The sequence below is a fragment of the Frankliniella occidentalis genome, unplaced genomic scaffold (genome assembly GCF_000697945.3).
Source record: "Frankliniella occidentalis isolate FOCC.00 unplaced genomic scaffold, Focc_3.1 Scaffold303, whole genome shotgun sequence".
Taxonomy (NCBI): Eukaryota; Metazoa; Arthropoda; class Insecta; order Thysanoptera; family Thripidae; genus Frankliniella; species Frankliniella occidentalis.
Window position 1 is genome coordinate 360,934 of NW_026267428.1, and position 12,702 is coordinate 373,635.

Consider the following 12,702-nt stretch of genomic DNA (forward strand, 5'->3'; position numbering starts at 1 on the left):
CCGCCCCTTCCCCCGCGGCCCTGGCGGCGGCGTCGGCCTTTCATACGCAAAATGACGCCACGGCCACGCCGGGCGACGCTAGTTCCACCACGGGCGCGGGGACGCCCGAAGAGAGGTGGATCGGCGGTGCTCACTGTTTCGGAAGGTCCTTATTCTCCGGTACATACGCACCAGGAGGCATGGCATGGCCGGGATGCAGTGGACGTTCTTCGCCAGGAAATAAAATGAAAAATTAGTCAGTTAGAGTTTCCGCGGGCTGGCTAACAGTCACAGCGCCGTGTGGGGTAGGCACCACGCGCACATTCCTGCTCTCGGGATAGTATCTCGGGCTTGCTCACAGTCAGAGAGCGCCGTATGTGGTAGGCAACACGCGCACATGCCTGCGCTCGGGATAGTATCGTATCTCGGGCTTGCTCACAGTCACAGCGCCGTACCGGGTAGGCAATACGCGCACACGCCTGTGCTCGGGCTAGTATCACAGGCTCGCTCACAGTCCCAGCGCCGTACCGGGTAGGCAACACACAGACACGCCTGCGCTCGGGACGGTATCCCGAGGCCCGAGCCCGCCGGCCGTCCGTCGACTAACGAACGACTGGCAAGCTTGCTGCAGCCCAGCGGGCGCGTGCGGCGTGCGGTGCGAAAGGCCAATCACAGACAGAGACCGACGTACACTGAGTAGCACCACGGCCACGAGTGAGAGTACCGTGATCTCGATCTCCCCGTCTCCATTTTCCTCTCCTTCTCTCCCACTCTCTTGTTCGCCGTCCCTCCCGGACACTCCTGGGTTGCGCCGCCCCCGCTGCTATACGGTCCGCTTCCATTTCCATCACCCCGTGTGCCAAAGAGGGCCGTCGCTGGCCGCAGAGCGCCGCAGGGCAGCGGTGGTGGGTCCCCCAAAGCCCTCGTCTGCCACAGGCCACACCGAGTGTAACGGAACCCGACGTTTTCAGGACGCTGAGCTCGGCGAGGAGCTCGCGGGCTGGCTACCAGGGCTATCGGTCCGTGCCGCGCGGGGTGGTGGCGGCGGCGGCGCCGGGCTGCTGCCCCCCGTGACAGCCAGCCCTGCAGTATGAATATGGATGTGAGATGTGAGTGAGGCGGCCAAATAGGAAGTGCCAGAGTTTTTTTTTTTTTCAACTTTAGTTTTGCCTGCTCGTTTCCCACCGCGCCGGTAGCGCCCGCGGCCGGCACAGTGGGGAGAGCGCGGTGCTCAGCTCAGAGTGCATCACAATAAGGGCCCCTCCAGCAGCACCCAGTCGTCGTCGCTACGTTTTTTAAACTTTATTCTCCTCTTGCTCGTGGCGGTGGTGCACAACAGGACGGGCGGGGCGGCGGCGGGGGCATGCGAAAGGTCGTCGTCTTGACTTTCAAAAGGCTTGGACTTTTCCTTGTCGTGTTGTTGGTGGTTGCTGGCGTATAGTAAGTGTCCTTGGCGCGCGCAGAGACCCCCGTGACCCCCGACCCCTGCAGACTGCAGAGCCCGGGCGGAGGCCTGGCGGAGCCTGCACTGCACGCGGCCGGACCCGGGCCCGGGCCCGGGCACACCTCCGCGCGCCGCATTCCAGGGAGGACAAGTCCGCGACAAGGCACTACATCGTCACGAATAGCGAAACAACTTGCGCAGTACAGCCTGTGCTGGGGTGGCGTGGTGCGTCCGTGTACGGAGGTAGGGTTACCAACACGCGAGAATCTCCCTATCCGAGTCCTTATCATTCCAAAAAGAAAAAGCTTTCCGAAAACGTTTTTTTTTTTTCAGTCACAACGACACTATATCCTGTCGTCTTGGTGGAGGCCTGCCTGCCCGCGCACAGGATACGGGTTCCACAAGGGCCTCGTGGAGGGACTCCAGGAGGAGGACGTGTATGCATATGGATGGGCGGGGGGCCGCGGGCCAGGGCCCTTGTGAGAGGGCGACAACCCCACCACCACGAGCACGGTGGGGCGGGGCGGGGCGTGGTGGGGCCCAAGTGGATGTGGCACCTGGCGGTGACAGGGCTTCACACCCACGCACACACACCCGTCATAAATCCCCCCGCCTCTCTGCTCCGCCCCCTGCCGTGCCAGGCCATAAGTGTCAGAGGACCGGGCCCCGCGCGGAGTCAGCGCCCTTTGCTGCCCTTTTCCCGAGTATTTGACGTAATAACGCGGCCGCTGGCCTCTCGCCTTTTAAGAAATAATACGAGAGACTTGCCGAGTCAGAGCGGTTTCTCCGCGCGGCGCGGTGGTGTCGGCTATGGGCATTACGAAGAGCGACGGAATCTGACGCGGCACAAATTTCTTACATTTTCGGGAAAGAGGAAGGACCCCGCGCTGTACTATGGTGGCGGGCGACGAATGGGCGAGTGATTGTTACCACCGTACTCACCTGCTGAGAGCACCGCGACGACCAGCAGCGCCAGCAGCGCCGCCATCTTGGATTCCATTTTTTTGTTCCTCTTGCTCGTCTTCATGGCAGGGCCTTCATAATGGCATATCACTCACTGCACTGCACCGCTCCCTCCACGCGCGCGCAACACACTCGCACTCACTCCTTTCTCCCTCCCCCTCTCTCACACACACACGGGCTCAGCTCCAGGGCGCCCGTCGGCGAGGGGCGCGCTCGCGCATGGTTGCAGGACGCGTGGGCCTGGAAACAGAGAAACAACATCTCGTCAGTCGATTTATCGTATAGCGAAAAAGTGCTACTGCGTTGAGTTTGTGGGAGCAGTTTTTTGTTTTCTCTGATTTGTAGTGCAGAGAATCACCATGATGGTCCTCGCTTTAGCGTGGCGCGCTTGCGTTACGTCAGCTACGCGGCGTCGCGGTCGCCGCCGTCCTCCTCGGGAGCAGCGCTCCTCTGCCCGCCACGCCCCGCCCCACCACGCCCAGACATCACCACCGCGCGCCGCGAGCTCATGGCATGCCAGGCATTCAAATCTCCGCGGGGCCTGGCCTGGCCTGACCGGACCGGGCCGGGCCAGAGAGGCCATCACTGCCACACTGGCCACATGGACACGATCATTTAGCGCTTCTTAGCGGGAGCCTCTATAGTCGGCGACCGGGTCGGGCCGGACAGCCAGCGGGAAGGTGTAATGGGGCCTTAGGCATGCATGAGCGGCAAGGCGATACACTTTGCAAAGTACCGGCGGGGCGGGGCGGGGCGGTAACGAGAGCGCCGGCACGCCCGCGCCGTCGTCTCCTGTCGCGTGGCGCCCGCTCCGCCCCGCTCTGCCCGCTCATGACGCTCCATGGCCGGGCAGCACAATGCCGGCGCCGGCCCCTTCTCTTGTCTCCCCAACAACTGCCGTGGCGTGGCATAGGATTCGTATTTCAGGCGGGGAAAGCTCCGCGGGGGGAAAGGGGAGAGGGGGGAGCTAGCACAGAACAGACGTGCACATCAGTCATAACAGCCGCGCCAAGCCGACGCACGGGGAAAGAAAGAAAAGGAGAAAAAAAACCACTATGAATCGCAAAATCCGTATATGGTTGTTGTGAAAAATGTTTCCATGCGCGTTGATGGTTAATTGGCGATATGAACCGCAGAAGCTGCTGGTGTGAGACTCCTTAATTACCCAAAGCCGCTCCTTCCTCGTGCTCCAACCCTGCTGTTGCTGCTGCACGGTACGGTGCACGGCGGCGGCCCGGGGGCGGGGGCGGAGGCGGGGGCCCGAGGGCGGGGGCGGGGCGCTCTAGGGGGCTGATTAATTGGGCCGAAAGGAGAGTTCAGTTAATGAATTCGGGCGGAATCGGACCGTGGTTCACGAACGAATCGCCCGAGCCGCCGTGTGTGTGTGTGTGTGTGTGTGTGTGTGTGTGTGTTTGTGTGTCTATCTGTCTGTCTGTCTATCTGTCTATCTGTCTATCTGTTTATCTGTCTGTCTGTACCTACGTATTTAAGGGGGGGGGGGTAGTGTAACTGTGTGCGAGTCACCCCATGCAACCTGGTGCGTACGCGGAGTATGAAAGGGAAGGACGGGGAAGGTGGGAGGGGCGCGCGATGACGACACTTTCCAGGATCGGCGGACAATCTCGTCCAGAACAACCCAACACACGGTTGAGTAAAGTGACGCAAAAGGACGCGCCGGCACGGTCCGCCCCTCTGCCCAGTCATTGCCTTTGCCCAGCAGGGTCCGCGCGCGCGCGCCCGCGGCGGCCGCGACCTGCTCGCCTAGCGGGACCGGCTTACCTCCCTCGCCCCGCCCCGCCCGTGGCCCCAAACAGCGGCCACCACAACAGGTCCCGGCCCCACCCAGAGGCAGTGTGGCGGCGCGCGCTCCCCGCAGCCGTGTTGAAGGCCACGCCTCTCTTCCTCCTTCGCTGCCGGTGCCGCTGTAATTTGGCAAATTTTTAAGGGGGAAGGGGGGGGGGGCGCACGACACACACGCACACACGCACACACTCACACACACACATTCCTCTCGGCTTGGACGAGCGCCACGCCACCACCCCGCCGCCGCCATCCGAGGCCCTGGCGAGGAACTCCCCGGCGACTCGCGTTTGACGTCATGCCCTAACTGTTCTCCCCGAGCAGCAGTGGCGCCGCCGCCGCCGCCGCCGCCGCGCCCAGGTGGGGCGGCAGCAGCAGCAGGTTATACCCCTCTCCTGGACGCTCGTGATCCTGATCCTCCTGCTCTGCTCGAGCAGCCAGGGCCAGGGCCTGCCGGTGATGTGACTGCCGCGCCCGGCCCGGTAATCCCTCTTCAACTTCCTGCGCCGCCGTGCAGCGCCGCCACCGCGGGGAGCGCAGCCAGTTTCGTGACGGGGCCAAGAGATTCGTGACAGCGGCCGGGATGTCTAATGACGGCGGGGCGCGCCCTTTCAGGGCCCCGCGGCGCGGCGCTGCGCTGCTCTGCTCTCTTACATCGATTCCCCCTTTTCTTTCTTTTCTTTCTTTCTTACTTCCAAGGCGAGCCAGAGAAAGAGAGGAAGAGAGAGGCCCCGTTTGAGCAGCGGGGCGGTGCGCGGGGCGCCCGGCACACCACCACCGCGGAGCCGTTCGGCTTAGCGGCACCTGCGGGCGTCGTTGTCGCCCTGCCGCCGCGCCCCGCCGCCTATCAAGCGGACTACTGCTCGACTTCCCATGGACACCGATTCGCAAGGGATCAGCGCCCCGCCTCGACTCAAAGCCGGTGGTCGCGAGCTGTGGCGAGGCGTGGCGGGCCGCGGACTCCACCCCCAAGCCGCACTGTTCAGAACCCCACGCCCCGCCCCACCACGCACAACGTGACTCAAGTGAAATGAAAATCGCAGCGCAGCGGCCGGCAAGGCGTCTCCGCCGTCGTGGCCGGCGTGCATCGGAAAGCCGTGGGAAAACGCGCGTAAAAATAGAAAAAAGGACGCAAACCAAACAACGAGGGTCCCGTCGCGTCGCGCGTAACGTGCCGCTTATGCGGCGGCACTCTCGGCGCGGCGGAGCAGCAGCGGGGACAGCAGGGAATGACGCTCAACCATTCCGCTCGTCGTTTCGTGACAGTGTCCCGGGCCGCTTCCGTCACGTGGCTCGGCGCCAGGCCGGGAGAAAGGAGAGTGACTCCCACACGCCGGGGACGGCCCGTCGGCCCGTGTCTGGCGCGCGGTCCAGCAACAACGCCGGGCCAGAGCCACCATGCCCGCACCCGAAGGTGAAGGGACGCGCCGAGGGTCGCAGCAGGGTGCCGTTGTAGCTGCACTACTGCTGCTGCTGCTACAACTACTACTGCTACGGCAGCCGGCTGTTACTTTCGCGGCGGGAAGTCCCAAACCACTGTCGGTGGCAAGTGCACTGTGCGCGGGGTCCAGCTGAGCAAGAGGCATTCCAAACAAACGGATCTACGGCTCATCGGCTACCTCGGCTGCCGCCGCACCGCCGCACCGCCGCTCCACAGCCCCTGCGTTTGTTTTGACTTACAGAAGCAGCCGCAGGACCTTCTCCTTCTCATCTCCCTCTCTCTCGCTCTCCGCGGACGAGCGCTACTGTGGTCAATGACTCGCCTCTTCTGTCGCTGAGCATTGGGGATAAGCCGGCATCAGAAAACTATCTTGGGGTAAAGGTATGGGTGCTGTGTTTTCCGTTATAACGGACTTGGGATATGGCAGCACACTGGGACTCACACGAAAAGATAGAGGGATGGAGCGAGTCTACTACATCCTGACACAATCACGTTTACAAATTCCTCAGCACCTCTAAGAATAAGGTGTTAAATCACTATCGCAAGAAGTCTGTAAAACCAGGGAGACGGTTAGAGTGCATGTGAGTTACGATACGAGTGACTCCATAATAAAAGGGCTATTTCGCCTCAAGGATCAAGGGTATATCTAAATAGACTTGAACGTCGGTGCATTTGCTTTTAGAAAAAACTTCGATGAACTTTGGTGAACTTTTGACTCTGACCCTAGTTCATAAAGCTGTCTATTTTTCCTCTTGTTTCACCTCTTGGGTTTGCGGGGCCGCAGGAAAACTGTTGAACACGCAAGAACGTAAGGGCGGCGTCGGCGAGCTGAGCCGCGACGCAATGAAGCCGTAAATCACGTCCGGGGGGCTCACCTGATCCGACCCGCGCGCCCCGCCGCGCCCCGCCGCGCCCTGCCGAGGCCCCCGTCAGATTATCATCACCTCGAGGACCCCCGATGGGGCTCCGGGGGGGCATACCGCCGGGGCACTGCGAGCGGCCAACACGATCACGAGGGGTAAATAAATAACGAGAATTACGACGTCCCCGTCAATAACCTCGTCCTCCCCCTGCTCCGGCCACGGCCAAGGACGCGACCGTGTTAACCTTTTTAATCTGCTTTCTCATTTTTAACAGTGCCAGCTAGCGGCCGCCGGGCGGGGCGGCGTGCCATTCACGAGCTCTTTGCTGAGCGGAAAACAAAAGGCTCAAAGCGATCAGCAGCAGCAGCGGTCGTCCAGGTGCGTGGTGTGTGTTCTCGTCAACGCTTTCAGTTGCCGTGGTCGTGGTGGTGGGCGAGGCGGGGCGGGGCTCGGTGGGGCGGGGGCGGGGCGGGGGAGACGCGCACGCACGCGACCAAGGTGGTCGCGGCTCTCTGTCTAAACAAGGAGCCAATCAGCGAGGGCGGGCCATGGCTAGCGTGGTGTGTGGAGAGATTCAAGAGAGGCGAAGAGGATAGACGAGGAGGTGGTGCTGAGGGGGATGATCGTGCTTCATTAATTAGGCGCGCGTTACTCGCTGTGGCGCGTTGTCGCCCGCCCCAGCGCGGCACTCCGTCACGACGTCTGGCGTCCCCTCCTCCACCACCTCCCTCTCCTCCCGCAAGCTGCATGCCGGTGCACTTTCTACGTCGCCGGTCTGAATCCCAAATTAAGACCCGCGAGCCCGCCTGCCTCTTTGCTTGGGCACGTTACGGCACCGGCTATGGTCGTCGGCCCGGCGCCGCCGCCAAGTGCAAGTGACTGTGGCTGGCTGACGAGGCGCGGAGTGTTGTCGCGCGACGGCGGCGTCTCTCCCCCTCCCCGGCACCACAACACCCCGAAGCGCACCCGAAAAACAACAAGTGCGTGCGAGACGCTCGACCCAGATCATGGCTCTACCTCGTCCGCATCCCCTACACTGATGTGACGGCCCCAGCCTAGCCTGGCACCTCCCCCGCGGCCTCGATGGCTGCGACCTGCGGCCGGCACCTTGCTGTTCCCAGAGGACAGGACGCCGAGCTTGTGGCATGGTCTGGAGAGTTTGGGTGCGTTTTGTTGGGGCATCCAGGTGCCCCGCTCTCTGCAGGATCCACCTGGATCCACCCGCCGGCCGCGCTGCGCGCCGCGCTGCGCGCCGCGCTGCGCACCGCGCTGCGCACCGCGCTGCTCTCGGAGGAAAGTAATGGTTACGGTCAATTTGCTCCAGCTGCCCCTCCTCTTCCCGCCCGCCCGAGATCCGCCCCCCCTCTGCCCATGGCACCGTGGTGGTGGTGGTGGTGTCGGTTTTTATTTTTTGCCTGCCGCTGTTTCTGCCTTGTTGCATACCGGCAAGTGCCGACCGAGCACAGAGCCTCATGGCGGACAACCATACCTCACCGTGAGCGACAACATGTGTTTTTTCTCACTCTTCTTTTTCGTCGCTCGCATCTGCGTATCGGAGCCTTTGCTGGGCCGAGGGGGTTGCTGCAGATTCCAGGGAATAACGACCGTGCACGCCCTGGCCCTGGTCGTGATGCAAGGGGGAGATATACTGTATGGGCGACGAAGGATGAGCCTTGGCTACACACAGTGGGGTGTGGAGTCACTCCTTTGTTGTATTGCAAGCAAGCCGGAAGAGCCCGTCCCCCTCCTCATTTTTTTGCATCACCACCGTCTCACCTGGCTTGCCGCAGAGCCCAACCTGAGGAGGGTGAGGTTCTCGCATGAGCCATGCAGGGTTCCCCCGCCTCCCGTCTACCTAACCTCAGCAGGAGGGCCCGTGTGGATGTGTGAGCGTACGTGTGTGTGTGTATGTGTGTGTTCTCTTTTTTGCACTGCAGATATTTCAATCCTCCCCCGCTGCTGCTGCTGCCGCCGCTTGCCTGCCACGGGAGGCACGCCACTGGCTCGCATGAGATCTGGTCCAGAGCCGGGCAGGGCAGGACACGGCAGGGCAGGGCAGCAATACCTGACGGGCCGGCCGGGCTGCACAGCATTCCTCCCCGGAGCCTGGCCGGCCGCGCTCTGGCTCTCCTCCGTCTCCTCCTCCTTCTCCTCCTCCTCCTCCCCGCCGCGCGCCGCACGGCCCGGCTCTCTTCAAGCTCCGTGGCACACTTTCGGCAACGCGGCTGCGGCCGCGGCGGAGGGGCGGCGGTGGTGGCGGCGGCGGCGGCGGCGGGCGGACCTGCGCCGCCACCTGCAGCTGCGGCAGCTGCGGTGTATCCTTTACTCACACTCCGCGGAGGACACCGAGGTGGACCTACTATTAGTACTTCCCCCCTCCCCCCTCTCGACGAGGTTTGGCCCTTCAGAATGAGCGTGACAGGTGGCTTGGGAATGGAGCGGCCTATCTTCCTGGGGGCCGTGGCGGGGCGTGGCGCTCGCATGCCCTACAGGTGTCCGCGGGGCGGGGCGGGGTTGCAGGTTCCGCGGGTGTTCCTGCGGGGGCCTGCGGGTGTTCCTGCGGGGGCCTGCGGGTGTTCCTGCCGGGGCCGGGCGCCACCTCCGGGTGTGCCCGCTTCGCTATTACCGTTTCACTTTTGCCAGTCAGGCCGTGACTCGCTGGTTACAGTACCTGCTGGAGGCGCGGGGAAGGTATCCTTAGAGTGTGGCCAATCCGAGCGTTGCGAATATCCCAGCGATGATGATGGCGAATCGGGCGGCGGTCGCGCGATTCGGCAGGTTGTGCACTTGTCACTTCACACCCATTCACAATCACTGAACACCAACAACACACTGAATCACACTCACATCGGGGTGCACACAGGGCCCGCGGTCGGGTATATTCGGAGCGTATCCCAAATATTTGTCTCGGCACTTTCTCCTCGCGCACACTCACACCCACGCACACTGTCGCACACGCACACTTGGTCGGTAATCCACTGGTTCACAACTTGTCGCCGGTGCGGCGCGCGCGCGCTCGTTCTCCCGTCCTCTCTCGGTCCTTACCTGGGACCTGGCAGGCGATTCACTGGCTCTCCTGTGCCCCGCGCGGTCCGGCCGGGCGGTGCGGGGCGCGCGGGGCGCGGCGGGGCCCCGCTGCCGGAGCTCCTCCCCGTCCCCCTCCTCTTGCTTCGGCTTGAAGTCAACGCTCGCTCGGCTGGGCTCGCTCGGCTGGGCTCGGCTCGGCCGGCCCGCGTTCGGGTCTCATCGGGCTCGGCGTCGTCGTCGTCGTGGGCTCGCCGCGGGGCGGACGACCTGGAGGGCCGGCCTGGAGGGCGCGGTGAAGGGGACCAGGGAAGGGGCGGGGAAGGGCCTGGAGAGGTTCCAGGCCCAGCCGGCAGGCGCCGCCACCGCCCGCGCGGCCAGCACCTGTTGAGCGGCCTTACAGGTGCCTTACAGGTGAATTTCAAGTACCTGGCCCAGCCCGCCTGCCCACTGATCGTATGCGTCCCTTCCACGGCCCTTCCCTTCGGCGTCCCCTCGTACCGGCGCTGCGGCGGCCCGGGGGGCCCCCTGTCTTGTGCGTCATTGTCTGGCCCGGACCTGAGGCGTCTGTCCTTCTCTGTCGGTGACGTGGCGGGGCGGGGCGGGGCGTGAGTGGAATGAGTTGCGCCCTGCCAAAGGGTTACGGGTGTCATCATAGCGTTACGCGGCCATCCGCGCGACTCGAGTCCTCGGCGGCGACCCTCTCTCTCTCTGTCCCTGTCGCTCTCGACCCCTCCGCCGCGCCCCGGAGGGAGAAGGACAACAAACTGTCCCCGGCGCGGCGACGTTGGCGTTGGCGTCGGCGGCGCGCACCCATCCGTGGTGGGGCGGGGCGCGGCGGCCGTGCCGACAAAATACAAATCCGGGTAGCGGCGGCGGGGCGGGGCGGGGCGGTGGCGGGGTGCCTATCCGGGCCGCGACGTAACGCCCCCGCCCCGCCACCTTGTGCCCGACGACGTCAGCCCGCGTGTCATACACCCCGGCCTTACGCCACACCTCCCCACTCCACCACCATACCTCCCCTGCTGCGCGGCGATTCATTCATTGCATGCAACTCATTCATCTCCGAAAATTTCGTTTGGGACCTCTGACTGTTAGGCTGATGAATGGACAAGCGTGCATCAAGCACAGTATCGCTTGTCATGTCACTATCGGGCCACTGAGAAACGCCCTCACTTTAGAAGCGATGGTGCGAAATCCTGCGCGTTTCCGACAGCGCCTGCGAGCCAGCGCGCATGCAACCCATCATACTAGCATGTAAGAGCCGGGACACCCGATACAGGCAACGCCCGCCCGCCTTGGTTAGAGACGATAGGCAGACCCGCTTGTCGCGCGTGCATCAAGCAGAGTATCGCTTCTAAAATGAGGGCCTTTTTTAGTGGCCCGATAATGACATTATGACGGTGAATCCTCCATGTCCATTCATCAGCCTAACAGTCGGAGGTCACAGGTCATATAAGATCTCTTGTGTGTGTGTATGTATGTATGTATGTATGTATGTGTGTGTTTGTGTGTGTGTGTGTGTGTGTGTGTGTGTGTGTGTGTGTTATAGAGACAGCACGCGCGGGCTGTGCCCCCCCCCCCCCCCCTCCATCTCACCCACCCCGCGCGTCTCGTCGTGCCGTACCGTTCTTGGCGTGTGTGCCGGGGAGAAAGTGGAAACTTATTCCATTTCATTATTGTGCACATATCGCGCGAGGCCTGGAGGGGAAGAGAGGGAGGAGGGGGGCGGACTGGCTGGCGGCACACGTCAGCCCACAGGCCGTCAAGGAGGAGGGGCGCGGAAGCCCACAGCGGTTGCCCAATGGATATAGAAAAGCCTCTCTCGCGCACGTCGTACTCTTTTGGCGCACCCGCCTCGGCCAAGAGCTTCGACAGAAAACTGCGGCAACCCCTCCACTCAGCTGACGGGCACAGCAGTCCGAACTTTACGCCGGGTTATCTGCCTGCGTCTGGTTCGCGATATCGGGCGGGCCCCGACGAATGTCTCAACGAGGAAAAACTAAAAGGGCCGATAACAAAAAATCGAAGCGGGGAACTAATGGTTTTGTCATCCACGACGGCAGTATGGTGGTCGGCACGGCGGCGCGCGACTATGGTGTGTTATCGACGTCGTCGTCGTCGGTGGGGGGGTTTTGCCATGGCGGCGTCAGCGGTGTTGTCACTCGGCGAGAGGGGCGGCCGAACGCGCGCACTCGCGCGAGCGGTCGGAAACGGAACGGAATTCCCTTTCTAGTGGCCTCTTTTACCGCGGCTGGCTTTATGACTCACGCGCGCCGGGTGCACGGCACGCAGGCCGCCGGAGCGGTGCGTCGCGGATCCGGGCGGCGCAGGCGATACCCCGCGCACCTGCGGGGCGCACATGCGGGCGGCCGCGGGGTAGCGGCAGCGAATCACGGGCCGGGGCGTCGCGGCGGCGTGGGGCGCTAATCCTCACCCCGCTCTACCACCTTCAGCGACCCCGCCCCACCCCGCGCGCTGCCCACCACCGCCACACGCGGCGCGTCCCGCGCGCACCCAACGAGAGAAAGTCCTTGCCGCGGTGGGGGACCTCCCATACGACTGCGTCGTTGGTCCAGCCGCGTTGCGACAGATTGCACACTGCCATTCTGATATGGATGCAGCAGTAGTGTTGTTTGATGAGAACATTGTGACGATTTTTTTTGGAGGGGCATTATACGGAGCGTCCGGACCTTTTGACTTCCAGTTTCCAGTCCCCAAAATGTTAGTGATTTGTCTGCAAAAGGGCTTACAAAACACTAACATTTTGGGGGCCGTAACCAAGATCGCGTCTGGGAGTCGAAAAATCCGGGAGCTCCGAACATAATGCTCCTGTCCTCCCTGATGTTTGCGGTGGCAGGGTTACCCTGAACACAGACCCATCGGTAGCGCCCGTCACACAGCCGCGTGCCGCTCGCCCGACGCGCGCGCACGTTGGGTTGCCTACGCACCCGGCGCACCCAGCCGTCCGAAGCGTTACCGAAGCCGGTCGGCGTGCGCCCGGGACGGGCTCCAAACGGGCAGTATAACGGGGCCTCTCACCCGTGTAGCGTCTCGCCCGACCTGCACATGCACATCGCTCAGGCCTCCACAAACTCCGAAAGTTCAAAGTTCCGACCCATAAGTAGTCGGCTCGGCCGTCAGACGCTCGTGTTGCGCCAGGCAGAAACAAAGTGTTCTTAGTCCGG

At 63.0% G+C, this 12,702-nt stretch overlaps 1 protein-coding gene across 4 annotated transcripts in view; it reads right to left on the reverse strand.

Annotated features, from left to right (window-relative positions):
- LOC113208427 (proline-rich protein 36-like) overlaps nt 1–9,553 on the reverse strand; it is a 37,661-nt gene extending 28,108 nt beyond the window's left edge. For all 4 annotated transcript variants that reach the window (XM_026425401.2, XM_026425400.2, XM_026425399.2 and 1 more), the window contains exons 1-2: nt 9,162–9,553; nt 2,366–2,626 (exon numbers count right to left, since the gene is read on the reverse strand). In XM_026425401.2, coding sequence (XP_026281186.1) covers nt 2,366–2,450 — 85 coding nt within the window. In that variant the 5' untranslated portion in view covers nt 2,451–2,626; nt 9,162–9,553. The remainder of the gene's footprint in view (nt 1–2,365; nt 2,627–9,161) is intronic.
- Nucleotides 9,554–12,702: the final 3,149 nt, after the last annotated feature.